Source organism: Malaclemys terrapin, chromosome 8, assembly GCF_027887155.1.
Source record: "Malaclemys terrapin pileata isolate rMalTer1 chromosome 8, rMalTer1.hap1, whole genome shotgun sequence".
Taxonomy (NCBI): Eukaryota; Metazoa; Chordata; order Testudines; family Emydidae; genus Malaclemys; species Malaclemys terrapin.
In genome coordinates, this window is record NC_071512.1 from 10,983,941 (window position 1) to 11,003,995 (window position 20,055).

At 39.9% G+C, this 20,055-nt stretch overlaps 2 protein-coding genes across 2 annotated transcripts; both read left to right on the forward strand.

The window, feature by feature from the left end:
* The first annotated feature begins 1,470 nt into the window (after window positions 1–1,470).
* Window positions 1,471–5,429, forward strand: LOC128842228 (leukocyte cell-derived chemotaxin-2-like). The gene is made up of 4 exons (XM_054038060.1): window positions 1,471–1,516; window positions 3,838–3,934; window positions 4,474–4,619; window positions 5,263–5,429. Exons 1-4 carry the CDS (start codon window positions 1,471–1,473, stop codon window positions 5,427–5,429), a joined length of 456 nt encoding a protein of 151 aa, XP_053894035.1.
* Window positions 5,430–13,536: 8,107 nt separating this feature from the next.
* Window positions 13,537–18,446, forward strand: LOC128842227 (myeloid protein 1-like). The gene is made up of 4 exons (XM_054038058.1): window positions 13,537–13,664; window positions 15,026–15,122; window positions 16,520–16,671; window positions 18,235–18,446. The coding sequence occupies exons 1-4, from the start codon at window positions 13,619–13,621 to the stop codon at window positions 18,399–18,401; spliced, it is 462 nt and encodes a 153-aa protein (XP_053894033.1). The 5' UTR covers window positions 13,537–13,618; the 3' UTR covers window positions 18,402–18,446.
* The last annotated feature ends 1,609 nt before the right edge of the window (window positions 18,447–20,055 follow it).

Genomic DNA, 20,055 nt, shown 5'->3' on the forward strand with positions numbered 1-20,055 from the left:
AGAGCCTATACAGAAGTTAAATCTTTGACGTTGATGAGCTATGCTAATCTATACCAGCTGAGTGTCTAGCCTATGACTAATAAAACTGTGCCAGTCAGTGTGCACCCTTTATATGCTCCTCTTCTACTTTTTATTCATGATGTGCAAATGTCTTTCCTTTCATTACACCATCTCACTACCCAAATGCCCTCTTTGGTGGTCTCTAAAATAAAACCGAGCAGACCATATTTTGCACTTCATTGCCAGTGAAGCCAAGCTAGACCATTTAGTGGAACTCCATTATCATCCTGCCAGTTTTGTTTCAAGCAGGCAGGATTTTTTAATAGCCTTTCTTTAAAAAAAAAAAAGTGTTCTGGCTTCAAGTATATGTAATTGTCCCTCAGCTGCTAATTACAATTGGTCTCGGACAAGAAAACAGAGAAAGAAAGAGTGAACACTGCAAATCAATACAGCACATTTCTTTCTTAATCCCATAACTACACAAAGCACAAGAACAATCTATATTTGATTGCCCTAGTTCCTAGTAACAAGAATGTAAATGGGAAAAAAAAATGAATTAGACTTTGACAAAAGTTAAAAGTAAAGTCACAGACTCGGTGAAATAAAATTTATTTACAGCTACTTTTTGAAAACCATTAGCTGATAACTGCTGCCAGGAACCACGATAGAAAATAGCTTCAGCCTGCTCTTCAAACTATCACAAATGGCGATCCCAATACTTCAAGCAGTACACTGGGAAAAGAGAAAGCTAATTAATTACCTGATATCACCATGCAACTACTACGAGCGGCTCCACACAATTCACATGCCAGTGCATCACTGGAAAGGATGAACGGCTGACGGGCTGGGATTATGGCATTTTCCCTCTGAAAGCGGCAGAATATCTAGGGACTTCTTAAGTGCTAGTTTATACTAATCCACCCAGCATTTAACTTTGCCTGTTATATTCTCTGTGATCCCAGTGGTAGGGTCATAAAGAGCACACACATCAAGGGAAGGTAATAGTGGGTATAGGAGCAGCAAAGTAGGAGACACATTCTGGCTGTGCATAAAAGACCCAGAATATTTTATTGAGTTAGGCTCATCTGCTCTACTTCCTGTGGATCCACTGGGTCTAGGGCATGTGTTCTTGGTACCTTTCCCTTTTCTGCACCTCTCTTGGTCTCATCCCATGTAGCCGGGAGGACATGTCATAACTCTAGCTGCTCAAGAGTTGTGCAAGTTTTCAGGCTGTTGTTCCTTGTGGCAAGGGGCTAGTTATTACATTTGCCTTTCACAACTGGACATATCAACGGTTATATTTTTTCTTAACATCACAGTTGCCTAATCTGGGAATACTGCCCTCCGTAGTTCTAAACTCTGATTTGCCAGGCACACAGACTAAGCTATTCCAGAACACATAAATAACACACAGACTCTGTACATTATAACTTCGACTTGAGCAGAGAACTCTGGTGCGACAGCTGCAACATGTTCCCACTCAAACGGATTGTTTTTGCTGCCTTGGTTTCCATTGGTAAGTTAAGATTACTGTTTCATGCCTTGTCTTGAGAGGCTTTTTTCAAACAGACTTTTTAGCAAAAGATTCAATATCAACTACATATTCTTGCATCAAAATCCATCCTGATGTATTTAGTTTCTGAAGAGTTAATGTACCATACAATATTTTAAAAGAACTATTAACTGACAATATATAAAAAACATCCATGCGCGTCTATTTTATCAACCATTGGGCATGACTAATATAACTCATTATGTGGTTTAAAGAAATGCCATGAGAATTGCAAAGTTAAGGTGGTTTTAAATTACTCTTAATAGATTTGAGAACTAGAGTATATACAGCCAACCAAGTTATTAGCTTTGCTTGGTATTTAGAGGAACTTACCATTTGCTGTGCCTTTGTAATACCGTTGCTATTGTACTGGAAAAAGTCACATTGAGCATTTAACCTTCAAGATTTGGAGAGATATGACCTAATTCTGTCCTCTCTTACACCAGTGTAACTTTGTGTATAACAACCAGAATGAGATCAGAATCAGGATCAGAGTCTCTGGCCTTGTCTGTAGTAGGCTTTTTCTTAAGACTTCCTAGGGTTGATTCTATTGGGGCAGCTCTATCAGTGGTGGGCTCAGAGGAAGGAGAGTTCGAACCAGACAACAGCTGCTATTGGAATTTTAACCATCCTGTCATCTGGATGCACCAGGAACGAGTTAGATAACAGGCTAGAAGAAGCACCAGCAACTGGTCTACACTATCTGGTTTACTGTTCCTGCCACTAGTGGAAAGAACCATGGGAAATATAAAGAGAAATCTAGCACAGATGATACCTCGTTGTGAAAAATAGAGCTGGGAGAAACCAGAGTCAAAGGAGGTTTTGTGAAGCACTCAAGGGTTTGTTTTAAGGATTTTATTTCCCGTGAAAGAAAATTCTGCCTCTAGCTAGAAATGAACATATTTCAAATTCTACAATGGTTTGACATTCAGGTGCCATGAAAGTCTTAAAACCACCGTGTTTCCACTTAGATTTATATGCTAAATTGAAAGTAAAACAGGTAGAGTAGCCCTTTCTTCCTAAAAAATAACATAATACACATGGAAAAGAAACCTTTGCTGGACTCGCTCTTACAAGTTTAGCATGAATTGATTTCAGTCTTTCAACTGGTCATCCTATGTCCCACTGAAGTTGAAATTCTGAAGCTGCTGTTACCTTTTAGAGCTGCACCAGTTTTCAGAATTTCCCACTTTGGAACATCATGATGACTGAACCTGACACCACCTAGCACACAGGCTCTTCAAGCACTGTCTTGTATGTATATAATTCTTTCACACACAGAAAGGGAGTGCAAAGTACTCTGGGGAATGCATCTGCGACAGTGTTACAGTTTCCAAGTGACACTCCCTAATCTTCTGAATTATGGGTTCCGGGTTTTCAGTCTCTAAATGAAGAGCTGAGTAAGGCCTATATAATAGCAATGCAAACAATACAATTGATGTAAGTATCTACTGATGAATATAGATCTTTCCTAGATTAAGAGATTTTAGGAGCAGGGCCCTTTGTTCCTACATGTCTGTCAAATTTCCGCATCCGAAGAAGTGGGCTGTAGTCCACGAAAGCTTATGCTCTAATAAATTTGTTAGTCTCTAAGGTGCCACAAGTACTCCTGTTCTTCTTTTCACCACTCTTTGGTAATTTTCGTTTATCAACACACAAAAACAAGTAAAGGAGGCAACAGGTTCCCTTTTCCTCAATACACCCAAGTAATTTACTTTTCTTTTTAGCCTGGCATAGTACCTGATCAAGAGTCTATTGAAGTCCATGAATGGGCTCCAGGGAAGTTTAGATGAAGGCTGTATAGAAGTAGGGACTTGGAGCTGCTCACTTCTGACCTATCATTAAGGGAACTCTTGCAACCTGCAAATCCCCAGCTCCGCGGGTCAACTGTGTTGAAAGTCAGGGCTAGGAAAGCTGGCAAAGCAGAAAAGTTATTTATGTGGGTTCTCCTGCTGCCGTCAGACAGCTTCTCAACTTGCAGCAACAGAAAACTATACTTTTGTTTTCTGACTCCCGCATTGAACTAAGCTGACATCTGAATTGGTCAAAAAACCCACCAATCTGCTTACATTAAAACAATTACATGCAGAACCATTAGTTTTTTGGGACTCACAAGCACTATGTATTGAAAAGTGACACATTTAACACAGATTACCAATTAAATTTAATGTCCGCCTATATTATCCCCATTAGTTGCACAGCAAACATTTTATAAATAATGCTTCTGTCCTGTTTAAGGCTAAAAAAAAATTCCTTCACTTCTGTATATGCCATTTCTTTTTCAGGTGCTGCAGGACCATGGGGAATGATATGTGCTGGAAATCCTTCAAACAAAATAAGGGGCTGTGACAGATTTGGCTGTGGACATTACGGAAGTTCATTGTAATATGCTGAGAACAATTTTGTGTGTGTGGAACGGGTGTTTTGGGTTTTTTCATTGCTGTTGCTAAAATAATGAAATGTTCACTAAAAACAAAAATTCTGAGTTCAGACATCATTTATAGTATCCATTTCCAACGCAGGAAAACATTTCCGTTTCTCAGGTTGCTGTTGCTCTACATGGGAGGTGGAGGGGCAGGGCGAATATTTTCTTTTTGTATATTTGAAATGCTGGTATATTCCAAGAAAACTTAAAAAGTATAGAAGATTTGAATTTTTTTTCAGTAATTTTCTTGACAAATGAAATGAATTTTTAACCAGCTCGGTTTAAGAATTGAGAGATTTACAATTACTACAACTGGAATGAAACCTCAATGATTTCTACCGCCATTGCAGAAATACAAATCGGAAACACAACAAAGCTAACAATGGTAGCCATAGCTCCTTTGTTGTTCTAACAATCTACATGGTGTATCTAGTATCAAGCTTTAATGCTGATGAATATGTAAATCAGCATTGTCTTATTACTTGCACATTTTTAGAATTGGCAGAAAGCACCGAGGGGTGGACGTAATATGCAAAGACGGATCAACAGTGTATGCTCCTTTTAGTGGCACTATTGAGAGACGAGTAAACCCCTATAGAAGGAATAATGCCATTAATAATGGCATCCAACTTCGTGGATCAGGTAACTGAACATCGATAAATCTCTGATAAACTTCAAATATTTTAGTCATTGAATAAGTTCACCTTCCATTCTTAACCAACTGGAGAGCTATGGAAGATGCACAACCTAAACAAAGTTAAGCAAAACATAACTGTATAGAGTAGGCCAAGGCCAGTGTTTCTCTCAGAACGGTCTGTTCCTGTATTTGAATCCAAGTACAATTCATTCACTCTTTGAAAACTAACAGGCCAAATTCTCCATCAACAGACCAGCAGCACACTCCTTTGCCCTATACCTCTCCACCCACTTAGATAATGGGAGAAAAATGAGGATCTGGAGTGAGGAAAAGAAAGAGGAAAAATTGGAGGAGGGAGTATTAAAAGAGGGAGCTTGAAATATACCATAGCTTGGGACTAGAAAAAAAAAATCTTCACTTCTTCTCCCCCACCATGCCCAAAAAGCCCTGGTAATCCCAATTTCATGAATGCTGCTGGCTGGACTGCACAAGTTCTGCCAGCACTGCTAGCACCAATGGCAGTACGAGATTGGAATATAATCCAAAAATTGCCATAGTACAACCAGTCAAGGAGATCAGATGATGATCAACTTTGATGTTTTCTTTGCCCTCCCTAAATCTTTTCGTTTTTCCTCTCCTCTCCTCAAGGTTTCTGCATACATATGTTCTACATCAGGCCGGTTACATACAGAGGTCAGATCAAGAAGGGGCAAAAAATTGGAGTAATGCTGCAAATGCAAAGCATATATCCTGGTATAACATCTCATGTTCACGTCCAGAACTGTGACCGCTCAAATCCCACTCGCAATTTATAATCGGAAATGTACATTAAATGGAAATGTACAAAGTCCCAAGTAAAATTACTGTCCCACTTCCCCAGACAGGCTACATTACAAAAGTATAGTGCATGGGAAACAAAAAGATGTTTTAGACATACAGCAAAAGAGAAATGTATATGTCAGTCACAGTAGCCATGTGTCTATCAACTTGGCGTGCTGGTGCTTATGATACTATAATCTCATGCTCTGCAATAAACTATGCCAGAAATACCAACTTGTCCATTGCAACCTTTTTTGATACGAATACTCGTTTTAATGTTGTATCTTTGTCTAATACCTAAACTACGATTTCTTCATTACATGCAGGGACTCTTGGTGTGAACTCTTTAAGAAGAGAAGTGCTTTCTCTTTTTGCATTTCTAAATGAGTCCAGGTAATAAGAGAAGCAGGACAACCTCTTTATTCAGCTGAAAGGCAGAGAGATTTGTAGAGTCTAAGGGGACTGCTTATCCATAATGGGAACAGAGGGGTAATATTTCTATTATCTTTTCATTGTAACTGAAGTTTATAGAGTAGCCCATAAAAATCACTTACACCCCAAGCCAGGCAGACAGGATTTATATCCTGTGTGTTCTAGTGGTTCTCCCCTGTGCTTTAAAAGGATGCATTTTCCTTCACCTAATTAGATCAAGACTAGATTAGGTATGTCTACACGTGCTGCAATTACACTCACACTCTCCTCACCTTAGCTTCACTCCACACCTGGTCATCCCACCTCTCCTCTCCTGCCCTGTCCCACTCAGCCCCCTCCCTTTCCCTTTAGCTGACCCCTTCCTAAGTAACCTCCCGCCAACACACACCAATACCACATCAACAACAGGTTCTCTGACTTCTTTCCCAGGCTACAAGCAGCTTCTGTCAAACTGCCATGTGTTTCTTTCATTTCTTCTGCTCTAGAGAAGCAACAACCACCTCTTGCATTGACTAGCTCAGGGAAGGTTAGAGAACGTGCTCTCACATGTGCTTTTCTACTTGTCATTCATCAATCTCAAAGCACCTGACCCTTCTTCGTGCTTTCATTATCTCCATTTCACAGACAGGGAACATGCAGCCTAGAATGGGGAAGTGATTTTCCCAAGCTAACAGTTGGAGCAGTTTACAATCAATATTTGCATCGGAATAGGCCTTTGCCTTCTGATTATACTTCCCTGAGAACAATGATAAAGCCAAATACTTACAATTCCAAAACGAATTATAGCTTCAAAGTGACTTGTGACCAAATCTAGAGGCTGGAAAATTGATCAACTAGGGAAGCCTACTGGTTCTTAGTGAAAACCACAATACAAGCAATTGGTGTAACTATCCAAGCTTTTTGGATACAGCTTATTTAGTCCTATATTGGAATTAAATTTCATTTATCAGAAGGGTAGCCGTGTTTGTTGCTTTTTACAGATCCAGACTAAGAGTCCTGTGGCACCTTAAAGACCAACAGACGTATTAGAGCATAAGCTTTTGTGGGTGAATGCCCGCTTCGTCAGACCAGTGGGCATTCACCCACGAAAGCTTATGCTCCAATACATCTGTTGGTCTTTAAGGTGCCACAGGACTCTTTGTTGCAAATTTCATTTAGTTTCGTTTTATTTTTGTTGGGTTTTGAGTTTTATTTTTTCTTATTGTTTCTCCTTCTGTATTTTATCATTCTAATAAATCCTAATATATGAAACAGAATTCACTAACTCTTGTTCTAGTAGTTATAAACATGGTTAGAAATTGAGCCCTAATTTTTTTTTTTTTTTTTAAATGAAACCAATTCACATTTAAGGTACAGAACTGAAAATTTACACTGTGCTATCTGTGCGGGGGTGCACTTAATCCTTCTATAAAATCTATTGCTAAAGATAATAAGGATCCTACTGAGTAATTACTAAAGACAGAAGCCTTCACAATATCCCTTTTTATGGGAATCAGCTTTTTAAATTCTTAAACCAGGTTAGGAAAGCATTGAATACAGCTCAGAAGAAAAGTAGTGCTCAGAATCAGTTTCTGTGCCACACTAAACACATTTGACTTACTATCATGAGGTAAAAATCAATACACACTTCAAAATGTTTAAATCTCCACAGAAGATGTAATTTGTTAAATAACGTCACAAACACTAGAGGCTTGTTATTAGGAAATCAAATCAAATACCTTCAGTGAAGTGGATGGTAGGTCTTGGGAAGTTATGTTGCATCTAGTAGAGAATTAGGTAAACTCTTATGAATGGCTGTGAAGAAGAACCTCATTGGCCAGATCCTCAGGTGCTGTAAATTGGAGTTGATCTACTGACTATCCACATATGTAAAGAAGGATCTCAAAAAAATTCCCCTCTGGGCTGAAATCAAACCAGCAGGATGGCATTCTAGTCACATTATGTAGTGTAGATTGGCTGGTGTGACTCTGATGAGCTATGCTAATATAGACCAGCTGAATGTCTAGCCTATAACTAATAAAACTGTGCCAGTCAGTGTGCACCCCTTACACGCACCTCATCTACTCCTTTTATTTATGATTAGCAAATGTCATTACACCATCTCACTGCCCTCTTTGATGGTCTCTAAGATAAAATAGCACAGACCATATTTTGCACTTCATTGCCAATGAAGTCAAGCTAGACTATTTAGTGAAACTACATTGCTATCCTGCCAGTTTTGTTTCATGCAGATAACCCCCACACCTCCTGGGTGTGGTGGTCTCTCCCATCTAGTGGCATCGAGACCACTTAGAGAGAGATTAATGAGTCTGCGCTACAGCCTTAGCTAAGAGTAGGGTGACCAGATGTCCCGATTTTATAGGGACAGTCCCGATTTATGGGTCTTTTTCTTAAATAGGCTCCTATTACCCCCCCACCCCCTGTCCCGATTTTTCACACTTGCTGTCTGGTCACCCTAGCTAAGAGGCATATGACTTTTAGTGCATGTAGCAGAAGCTCATGCACTAAGCACCAGAGGTCCCAGCTTCAATCCTGCCCTCGGACGACTGGGTCTGTCAGTGTTACACAGGCAGGATATTTTTTATTAGGTCTTTCTTTAAAAATGTTGTGGCTTCAAGTATATGTAATTTTCCCTCAGCTATTAATTACAATTGGTCTCTGAAAAGAAAACAAAGAGACAACACCGCAAATGAATACAGCACATTTCTTTCTGAATACCACAACTACAAAAGCCCAGTAACCATCTATTTTATTGCCCTAGTAACAAGAATGAAAATGAAAAAGAGAAGCTAACAAAGTGACAGGCTGAAAAAAAATCAGTTGGGGCTACTTTTTGAAAACCACTAGCAGATGGTTGCTGCCATGGAACAACGTAGAACAATAGCTTGAGCCCGGTGTGACGTTGTGCAGTCTATATGGTTTTATAAAAACTTGATAATAAGTCAATATAATGTAACTGAGATAGTTTTAGAGAAAATACGGTAATAAGTGAATGTAAGTAACTGGGATATGCCTCATGCAAAAGGTCTCTTGTAAGGTATCATTACAAAGCTTATAATCTACTGAGTGTGATCATCTGATTTGTATAAATGTACCACTCTTGTATCTAAAACTAGAAATATAAAATGTAACTCTGAGGGCCTATTGTAATTGGGTAAAGTGTGGACCATTAATGATGGTTTGGAATCTTGATGACTCCCATTGTCTGCAGATGGCTGTATTTACCTGTGAGTCTTCCTGTATATGTGTGTGCTGGCAAGTGAGTAATGAAGTCTTGCAGTGACATGTGATCATGTCACCTGAACTGGAATCCATCTTTAAGCTGGTGCTTTTCCAGTGAGGTGGGGTGGAAACCCAGAGAGACAAAGAGTTCCCGCCTTATGCAAAAGATATATAAAGGGGGGAAGAGAACAGGGAGGGAGAGGAGCCATCATGAAGAATCCCCTAGCTACCACCTGAGCTGCAACAAGAGCTGTACCAGGGGAAAGGATTGTGCCCAGGCCTGGAAGGTGTCCAGTCTGAGAAAAACTTACTGAAGCCTCTCTGAGGGTGAGATTATCTGTATTTAGTTTGATTAGGCATAGATTTGCGCATTTTATTTTATTTTGCTTGGTGACTTACTTTGTTCTGTCTGTTACTACTTTGAACCACTTAAATCCTACTGTCTGTATTTAATAAAATCACTTTTTATTTAGTAATTTACTCAGAGTATGTATTAATACCTGGGGGAGCAAACAACTGTGCATATCTCTCTATCAGTGTTATAGAGGGCGAACAATTTATGAATTTGCCCTGCATAAGCTTTATGCAGGGCAAAACTGATTTATCTGGGTTTAGATCCCATTGGGAGTTGGGCATCTGAGTGCTAAAGACAAGCACGCTACTGCGAGCTGTTTTCAGGTAAACTTGCAGCTTTGGGACAAGTGATTCAGACCCTGGGTCTGTGTCTGGAGCCAGACGGGAGTGTCTGGCTCAGCAAGACAGGGTGCTGGAGTCCTGAGCTGGCAGGGAAAACAGAAGCAGGGGTAGTCTTTGCACATTGGGTGGCAGCTCCCAAGGGGGTTTCTGTGATCTAACCCGTCACAGTGGCTCTTCCAACAAACACATATAGGTGATCCCTAGGCTCCAAGCACTGCATTGGAAAGAGGAAATATAATTAATTACCTGATACCACCATGCAGCCACCACCCGCTGCTCCACACAGTATACTTGTCAGTGCCACTGCAACACTGAAAAAGGAAGAATACCTGGCAGGCCGGGATAATGGCATTTTCCCTCTGAAAGCAGCAGAATATCTGTGGACTTTTAAAGTGCAAGTTTATACTAATCCACCCAGCATTTAACTTTGCCTGCTATATGCATGGTGATCCCATTGGAAGGGTTATAATGAGCACACACATCAAGGGAAGGCAATAGTGGGTATAGAAGCAGCAAAGCAAGAAAGACATATTGGTTGTGCATAAAAGACCCAGGATATGTTATTGGGTTTGACTCATCTGATCTACTTCTTGCAGATCCTCAGGCCTTAGGCACTATATTCTTGGTACCCTTCCCTTTTCTGCACCTCTCTTGATCCTAATCCATTGTAGCTGGGAGGACATGTCACAATTGCAGGTGCTCAAGAGCTGTGCAATCTTTCAGGCCGTTGTTCCAGTTCTATCTGATTTTATGTTGCAAGGGGCTTATTGCATGTTCCTTTCACAACTGGACATATCAACAGTTGTATTTTCTCTTAACATCCCAGTTTCTTAATTTGAGAATTGCTTTACATAGTTTCAAAGCTCTACTCATGTGTGAATGGGTAGGCAGACAGATTTAACCTTTCTAGAACACAAATAGCAAAAGACACACAGTACATTATAATGCTGATTTTATGAGAGAATTCTGCTAAAACAGCTGCAAAATGTTCACACACATACTGACTGTGTTTTGGCTAGGTTCCCATTGGTAAGTTGACTATTTAATGTATTTTCATGAGGGTTTAACAGACTTTTTAGCAGAAGCTTAAATATCAGCTAAATATTCTTGCAGCAAAATCCATCCTGATGTATTTAGTTTATGAAGAGTTAATGGAAAATACAATATTTTAAAAGACCTATTAACTGACAAAATATAAAGCATCCATGTGCATATATTTGATCAACTATTTGGCATGACTAATATAACTCATGTGGTTTAAAGAAATGCCATGAGAATTGCAAAGTTAAGGTTGTTTTAAATTACTCTTAATAGGTCTGAAAACTAGAGTATATATAGCCAACCAAGTCATTAGCTTTGCATCTAGAGGATAACTCGGGGGGGGGAGGGGGGCGTCTGTGTACTGGGAGGGATATTTGGGCTCAGTCCCTGAAAGTATAATCTAAAGAGGTTAACGAAGTTCCAAATGAAGCCATTTTAAATCAGTATTGGGAAACGGAACAGGACCTTGTCTTCTGCTTATCCATGAGTGATAACAGTGAGGTTACTATAAAACCAAATAGTTTGAAGATACATGCTACAGAACTGCCAAAGGTGACTTGCCACCAAATCTATCAGCTAGCACAGCCTGCTGGTTTGTAGTGAGAATACAAGAAATTGTTAGGAAAGCGATACACGTTTTTCAGACAAAGCTTATTAAGTTCTGTATTTTAGTTAAATACATCTACTTTATTCTTAATTCGTTATTATTTCTCTTTCTGTATTTTCATTCTAGTACATCCTAATACATAAAACAGAAACCGCGGACTTATTCTAGTGGTCATACACAATTGCACACTGAGCTCTAGTTACTTGTTCTATGGTTAGCCAACACACTTTTCAGGTACAGTCACAGAACTGACAACTACATTATGCTCTCTGTGCAAAGGGGATGCATACCCTTCTATACAATGACTCACTAAACAACTTGGTTCCTACTAAGTAAATACTAAAGATAGTAGCTGCCTTCACACTATCCATTTTCATGAGCATCCCAGTAGACTGTCGATGGGATTTTGGCTCCTAACTGCCTAAATCACTTTTGAAAATGAGATTCAGCATCCTAAATCAGTAAGGCAACTGAGCACAGCATTCAGGGTCTGTATCCATACGCTTTCCACATGCTTCTGTTATGCAAGCTGAGCAACTGTATTTGCCTTCATTGCACTATGGGTATGTATTTAGGCACCTAATTCCCACTGAAATCTACGGCAGCTAAGGGCCTAAATACTTTAAGGATCTGCACCCAGCTCACTACCCCATTTCTCTTTGGTTGTCTCTAAGATTAAATATTGAAGATCATATTGTGGACTTCATTGCCAATGAAGTCAAGCTAGTCCATTCAGTGTGACTAGACTGCCATTGTATAAGTTTTGTTTCAGACTGGTGGAGAATTTTTTGAGCTCCTGTATATTATATAAATACAAGACTTTTTAATTTTCCATCAGCTACTAATTACAGTTGGTCTCAAAAGATGACTGCTAAATGGATACAATGCTGCAAGTAAATGCAGTACATTTCTTTCTCTCATAACTATACCAAGTTCAAAGCACAATGTATTAATTCTCTTTCACATCATCCTTGGCAGTAGGGAATCAAAGAATGTCAGTTTATCAGAGAAGCTAACTACAAAGTGACAAACTGTAAAATACCATTTTGGGCTACTTCTGAAAGCAACCAGCAGATTACAGCTGCCATAAAATAAGGTAAGACAACAGTTTGAGCCCTGCTGTCCAAAAACCAAATGTTGGTGATCCCTATGCTCCAAGCCCTGCACTGGATCTCTCTAATTTCATGAATGTTAACAGCAAAAGTATGCAGCACAATGAAAGGCTTAAATAACTCAGCCCCAGTATAGCTGAGGGAATACCTATTGACCTACATCCCTACAGACACCAAGAACAGCGGGGTAGGAAATCACCAATATTCCTGAAGTGCAATCCTAACTAATAATGCCTTTTCCATGGAAGGCCCATGACTTCTGGTCCATTGCTTCTTCAGGCACAGATATACTTTCTCACTACAAGACTGATAGCTTGTGTTCATTGTAACTTGCGGACTTGTTGCACATACTGCATGGTACAGAATGCACAATGGCTGGGAACATGGAGGGGAAAGGTAACTATCCCATATCACCATGCAGTCACCACTACCTGCTCCACACAGTTTACATGCTAGAAAACATGAGCAGCTGGCTGAGTGGGATAAGAAGCTGCTGCCACTACAACTGGCATGTCTCCCTCTGAAGCGGCAACATTTTTATGGAGTTTTTAAGTATCAGTTGATACTAACTCACCCATCATTAACTTTTTCTTCTATATTATTTGTGACCCTATTCAAAGGATTATAGTGAACACACATTTCAAGCAAAGCCAATAGTAGGTATAGGAGCAGTAAAGATATTGGATATGCATGAAAGACCCAAAGTAATTAATTGGGTTTGGCTCATCTGTTCTATTTCTCATGGACCCTCAGTGCATAGGCACTATTTTCTGAGTTCCACTCCCCTTTCTCCCATCTCTCTTGGCACAATTACAGCACCTCATCAAAAGCTGTGCAATTTCTCAGGCTGTTTCATTTGTCTGATTTTATGTGGCAAGTAGGTAATTATTGCACTTGACTTTCAACAGTTGTATTTTCTGTTAACATCTTAATTGCCTAATCTCTGCCTTACATTGTTTCAATACTCTACTCAAGTCTGATTGGGTGGGAAGGCAAACAGCCTTTCTAGGACACGCAGAGAGACTATACATTATAACTTTGATTTGATAGAGAACTCTGGTGAAACAGGTGCAAAATGCTCACACTCAAACTGATTGTTTTTGCTGGTTTGGTTTCCATTGGTAAGTTAAGATGACTATGTCATATATTTTCTTGATGCTTTTATTTCAAAACAGCCTTTTTATAGAAGTGCATCAGGTTTACTATTAACTAAATATTCTTGCAGGAAAATCTATCCTGAAGTATTTATTTTATGAAGAGTTAATGTAAAATACAATGTTTTAAAAATCTATTCTCTGAGAAAAATGTGTGTCAGTGATATGGAGTTAGTGATTTGACACACTAAGTGGTTTAAAGAATTTAAATTAGTTTTTGAGACATAAGAATACAGGTATATACAACCATCCAAGTTATTAGCTTTGCTTTGTTTCTAGAGGGTTTTACCATTATCTTTAATGTATCTTTGTAACATCATAGCTACTCTGTTACAGATAATCACACTGAGAACCTCTTGAGATTTAGAGAAATGACCCAGTTCTGATCTCACTGCAGTTTAACTTAATTGATTTATAACCAGAATGAGATCAGAATCAGCCCCAAAATCTCTAGCCTAGTCCACACAAGGTCTTTCTGTAAATTTCTTACCGTTGATTTTACTGGTGAACCCATGAGAAATTCCAGTAGTAGAATCAGGGGGGTGCTACTTGTTGGCTATATCTGCCCAGGGCAAAGTTAGATAACAGGATGGTTAGAACACCAGTGATCAGTCTACACTAGCTGTTTTGCTGTTGCCACTAGTGGTAGTAACTGTAGGAAATTTTAAGAAAAATCTAGCACAGATAAAGCCTCATTGTAAAAACTAGGGTTGGGAGCAAACAGAGACATAAAATGTTTTGTGAAGCACTTCTCTGAAGGTCAGCATGATGAAAACCCAACATCTATAGCGTCCCCCATTATATACTCTTGTATTGCAGAGCTAAATCAGGTCCTTATATCCTTGATTAACATCAATACATTTCCACTGAAGGCATCTGACCCTTAGCCTAAGTTAATTATTTGTATTGAGGTAGCAGCTAGTAGCCCTAGTAATGGACCAGGATCCCATTGTACCAGTGCTGTACAAAACAAAAAGTTAGTTAGGGAGGCAACAGCGAAGCATGGTAATCTTTTTAGGAGTCTGTAAAGAAACTTGTTGGTGTCATTAGTTATTCTTCTACCTAAAAAATCAAAGTCTTGTCTTCTGAACTATGTATTTCACTTAAGACAAAATACATCACTCTGCTTCCACTAAGTTAAAGAAAGAGCCACTGTTTTGTGCAAGACACACAATGTGTATTGGAAAGTGACACTAACAGATCACTAATTAATTTCAATTTCTTATTTTTAATCAATTATTTGCACAGAAAACATTTAGTATGCAACATTCTGTCCTGTACAAAAATAAAAAATGTGCTTACTTTTGTATTTTCTATTTCTTCTTAAGTTGCTGCAGGACGATGGGCACAAATCTGTGATGGGAATACTTGGAACAGCATAAGGGGCTGTGATAAGTATGGCTGTGGATATTATGGAGCCCCAAGGTAGTATAATTTGGACACAGGGTTTTTGGTAATGGCTTTTTTTGGGGTTGTTTGTTGTTGCTTAAATAATAAGAATGCTAATAAAGAAGAAAATAGACTAGTGAGCTTAGCCATCTTTTCCAAGCATTTAAGGCTTGCGAAGTGTGTCAGAATAACACTGCAAAGCAATTGACTAAACAAGAACAGTGTGAACGTCCTTCCAATGTGCAGTAGTCCTCATGTGATAGAATGGGAGTAGAAGTTGTCTCCAGGCTCATTCATTCATTGGCTTTCATTGATGAGGCTGTCAAACAATTGTCCCAAAGTACCGTACTTTAGTGCTACTTTAGTTTATTTTTGTGATAGAGACAGGATACTTGCCCAGTAGGATCTGGTCTGGAACGACCAGATGATTTCACTTTTCTGTTGACTGTTGCTGTAGATCTGGGGCAGAACTGAACCAATTAGTAAAAAATGATATGGTCTGTAATCTCACGTCCAACCAGCTGAGTCACCTCAATCTCCCAGCTCATGGGTGAGATGCTCAGACAGTGTAAATCAGGATAGTTTCAATGAAGTTCCTCATTGGATTTACACCAGTGAGAGGTCTCACTTCAAGTGTTCTTTTTAGCCTCATATGCAAGTGGACAGACAGCTAATATCTCTAATTTCATGGTGCTAACAGCAGAGATGGTCAACTTTCCATAAAATATTTTTGTTTGTTTTAATGAAAGACGTCTTTGCCCCACCCCCAACACTAGCAAAAGAAAATTTCCATTTTGTTCATAGACTTTTTTTTCCCCCCTGGATTTTCACTGAGAAACAAAATCTCCAAAGTGTGATTTTTTTTGTTTTGTTTTGTTTCGTTTTTTTCCAGTTTTGACAGAGGAAAATATTTCAGTTCAGGAGTTTGTTTTTTTGTTTAGCAACCTGGGAAAATTCCACGCACAAAAATTAAGTGAACATAAAAAAAAAAAAAAAAAACATAATCAAATCCATTTTTGACCAGTTCTGCTTAGCAGTTGAGAGTTTTGCAGTAATTCAATCTAGATTGAAACCTAAAACTTTTCTACTTTCATCGCAGAAATACAAATTTTAAGTGCAAATAAGCTAAGGATAGTCCATTTTGCTTTAAAGAATCTACATGGTACATGGTAACAGTCTTTAGGGCTGGAGAACATGTCTGCAAAGCATGGGGCAGGGATCGCTAGCTGGAGGATTCTCTGCTAATTGAAGTCTCTAAACCACTGGATTTGGGGACTTCAACAGCAGAGTCAAGGGAAAGGGTTGGGACGGCTTTGTGGCCTGCATCATGCGGGAGGTCAGACTAGATGATCATAATGGTCCCTTCTGACCTTAAAGTCTATGAGTCTATGTCAAAAGGTAGTGTCATTACTTACATATGTCCATATTTTCAGAAATGGCGGAAAGCACCTAGCAGTGGACGTTATATGCCAGGACGGATCAGGAGTGTATGCTCCTTTTAGTGGCCTGATTGTGAGACGCATTAAACCCTTTGGAAATAATAATGCCATTGATGATGGAATCTTACTCCGTGAAGTAAAATCAGGTAACTGAGCTACCATAGATAAAAGTCTTTAAATACTGGTCATTAAATAATTTTACCTTCCTAGGCAATTGTAGCCCTATGGAAGAAGAACAATCTACACAAAAGTTAAAAGTTAAGCAAAGCGTAACTATAGAGTAGGCCAAGGCCCATGTTTCACTCAGGGGTACCGCAGGGGTCTGTTTTGGGACCGGCTCTGTTCAATATCTTCATCAACGACTTAGATATTGGCATAGAAAGTACGCTTATTAAGTTTGCGGATGATACCAAACTGGGAGGGATTGCAACTGCTTTGGAGGACAGGGTCATAATTCAAAATGATCTGGACAAATTGGAGAAATGGTCTGAGTTAAACAGGATGAAGTTTAACAAAGACAAATGCAAAGTGCTCCACTTAGGAAGGAAAAATCAATTTCACACATACAGAATGGGAAAAGACTGTCTAGGAAGGAGTACGGCAGAAAGGGATCTAGGGGTTATAGTGGACCACAAGCTAAATATGAGTCAACAGTGTGATGCTGTTGCAAAAAAAGCAAACATGATTCTGGGATGTATTAACAGGTGTGTTGTGAGCAAGACACGAGAAGTCATTCTTCCGCTCTACTCTGCTCTGGTTAGGCCTCAGCTGGAGTATTGTGTCCAGTTCTGGGCGCCGCATTTTAAAAAAGATGTGGAGAAACTGGAAAGGGTCCAAAGAAGAGCAACAAGAATGATTAAAGGTCTTGAGAACATGACCTATGAAGGAAGGCTGAAAGAATTGGGTTTGTTTAGTTTGGAAAAGAGAAGACTGAGAGGGGACATGATAGCAGTTTTCAGGTATATAAAAGGGTGTCATAAGGAGGAGGGAGAGAACTTGTTCACCTTAGCCTCTAAGGATAGAACCAGAAACAATGGGTTTAAACTGCAGCAAGGGAGGTCTAGATTGGACATTAGGAAAAAGTTCCTAACTGTCAGGGTGGTTAAACACTGGAACAAATTGCCTAGGGAGGTTGTGGAATCTCCGTCTCTGGAGATATTTAAGAGTAGGTTAGATAAATGTCTATTAGGGATGGTCTAGGCAGTATTTGGTCCTGCCATGCGGGCAGGGGACTGGACTCGATGACCTCTCGAGGTCCCTTCCAGTCCTAGAATCTATGAATCTATGAATAAGAACTGTCTGTTCCTGTATTCATATCCAAGTACAACTCATTCACTCTTAAAACAGTCCAACGTCTCCATCAACAGGACCAGAATACACCCTTTTCCCCCTATAGCTCTCCACACACTTAGATGGTGGAACAAAATGAGGACCTAAAGTAAGGACAACCTTGTAGAAAGGGGAAAGAAGTATGAGAACAAGGAGCTTGAAGTATGCCACGGTTAGTTTAAAGAGAAAAAAAATCTTTTCCCCATCACTCAAAAATACCAACCCTGAAAATCTTAATTTTATGTTTGCTGCTGTCTGGACTGCACCAGTGCTAGTGCATTTTCTTGAAAACTGCCAGAGTAGAGATAGCCAAGGGGATCTGATGCCTATCAGAACTTTGATATCTTCCTTTAATCTCTCTCCTTTATCCTCCCCTAAAGGTTCTTGCATAAAACTGGCCTTTATCAGGCCTTTGAGAAGCAGAGGCTGGATCAGGAAGGGATCTAAAATTGGAATAATGATGCCAATGCAGAGCGTGTATCCTGGTACGATATCTCATGTTCGCATCCAGAACTGTGACTACTCAAATCCTACTGGCAACTTATAAATGGAAACTTACATGAAATGGAAGTGTACAAAACCGCAAATAAAATCTGAGCAACCAAAAGTGAGGTTTTTTTTTCCCAATCTCCCACCTAAAAATTTAGACCATGGGAAGGAAAAAAGACATTAGCGCAGACAGCAGAGTAAACGTGTACATAGCGTGTGTAACACGGGCTGTAGCAACTCAAAGAATGTACCATCCTCAGGGCAGACTTAAGAAACAGGGCACATACCCCAAATTGATTGCGAATTCTATACTTAGGCTATGTTTACACTACCGCTGGATCAACGCTCTGACAATCGATGCACTGGGGGTTTATTTAGAAGGTCTAGTGAAGACCCACTAAATCGATGGCAGAGCACTCTCTGGTCGACCCCGATACTCCACCCGGAATGAGAAGAGTAAGGTAAGTCGACGGGAAAGTGTCTCCCATTGACCTAGCGAGGGGAAGACACCACAGTAAGTCAACCTAAGTTATGTGGACTCCAGCTATGTTATACACGTAGCTGGAGCTGCATAACTTAGGTCGACTTACCGTGGTAGTGTAGACATCACCTTAGATTTCACCAACCAATTATCAAGTGGAAACACTTCAGGCACTGTAACAGCCTAACCATGGAGTCACAGACAGTCCACTTGTGTACGCCAATCTATCTCACTATTCAGGGGAGCATATTTTTGTGATACATGGCCACTAACACCAAGAATCACAGCAATATTCAGGTTATTCCTAGCTCCAAAGGACCAGTCACTTACCCCAGGTCAATTGCACCTTAGATCTCACATCAAAGACGATGAATATAAAGATTCATTAACTAGGAAAAGGAAATTAGAGTGTTATTTACAAGGTTAAAGCAAGTAAACATGTACACAAGTTACAATTTAAGTTTCAAAATGCAATAGAAGCCTCTATATTCAGCAAGCTCTGTATGTCCTTTAGGGGCTAAATCAGGGTATGTCTACACTACCCGCCGGATAGTGATCGATCTATCAGGGATCAATTTATCTCGTCTAATGTAGACGCGATAAAATTGATCCCCGATCGCTCTGCCGTCGACTCCGGAACTCCACCGCGTCGAGAGGTGGAAGTGGAGTCGATGTGGGGAGCGGCAGCGGTCAACTTGCCGCTGTCCTCACAGCCAGGTAAGTCGACCTAAGATACACCAACTTCAGCTACACTATTCGCGTAGCTGAAGTCTCGTATCTTAGGGCGACCCCCCCGCTAGTGTAGACCTAGCCTCAGGCTAAGCAACTGGGATCTCTTGCTTATGCCTAGAAAATCCCCATCCCTGCTTCCTCTGAGTCCAAGCATAGAGATAAAATCAGTTTCTTCATGTTAGGGTTTTTTTCTCTCTCCTGCCACATGCCCTGAGCTGCAAACTCCCGATAGGAGGAATCCACTCATGTGACTGGTCTTCATGGGGGAGGGTAGAACACCCATAATTTGTCCTCTTTAATGCCCCACAATAAATACATCTGGTATCAATGAACCTTTCCTGTTGGGCAGGACATAACACCTTCTGTTGCAGATCAGTACTTCACTTTAATTAATGTCCCTCTCCTATCTGGTGATTTACATACTCTGAGGCTCACAATATAACCTCTCAAATAAATATAGGTGTGACATTCTGCACCTCGTGGGAACACCCTACACCCC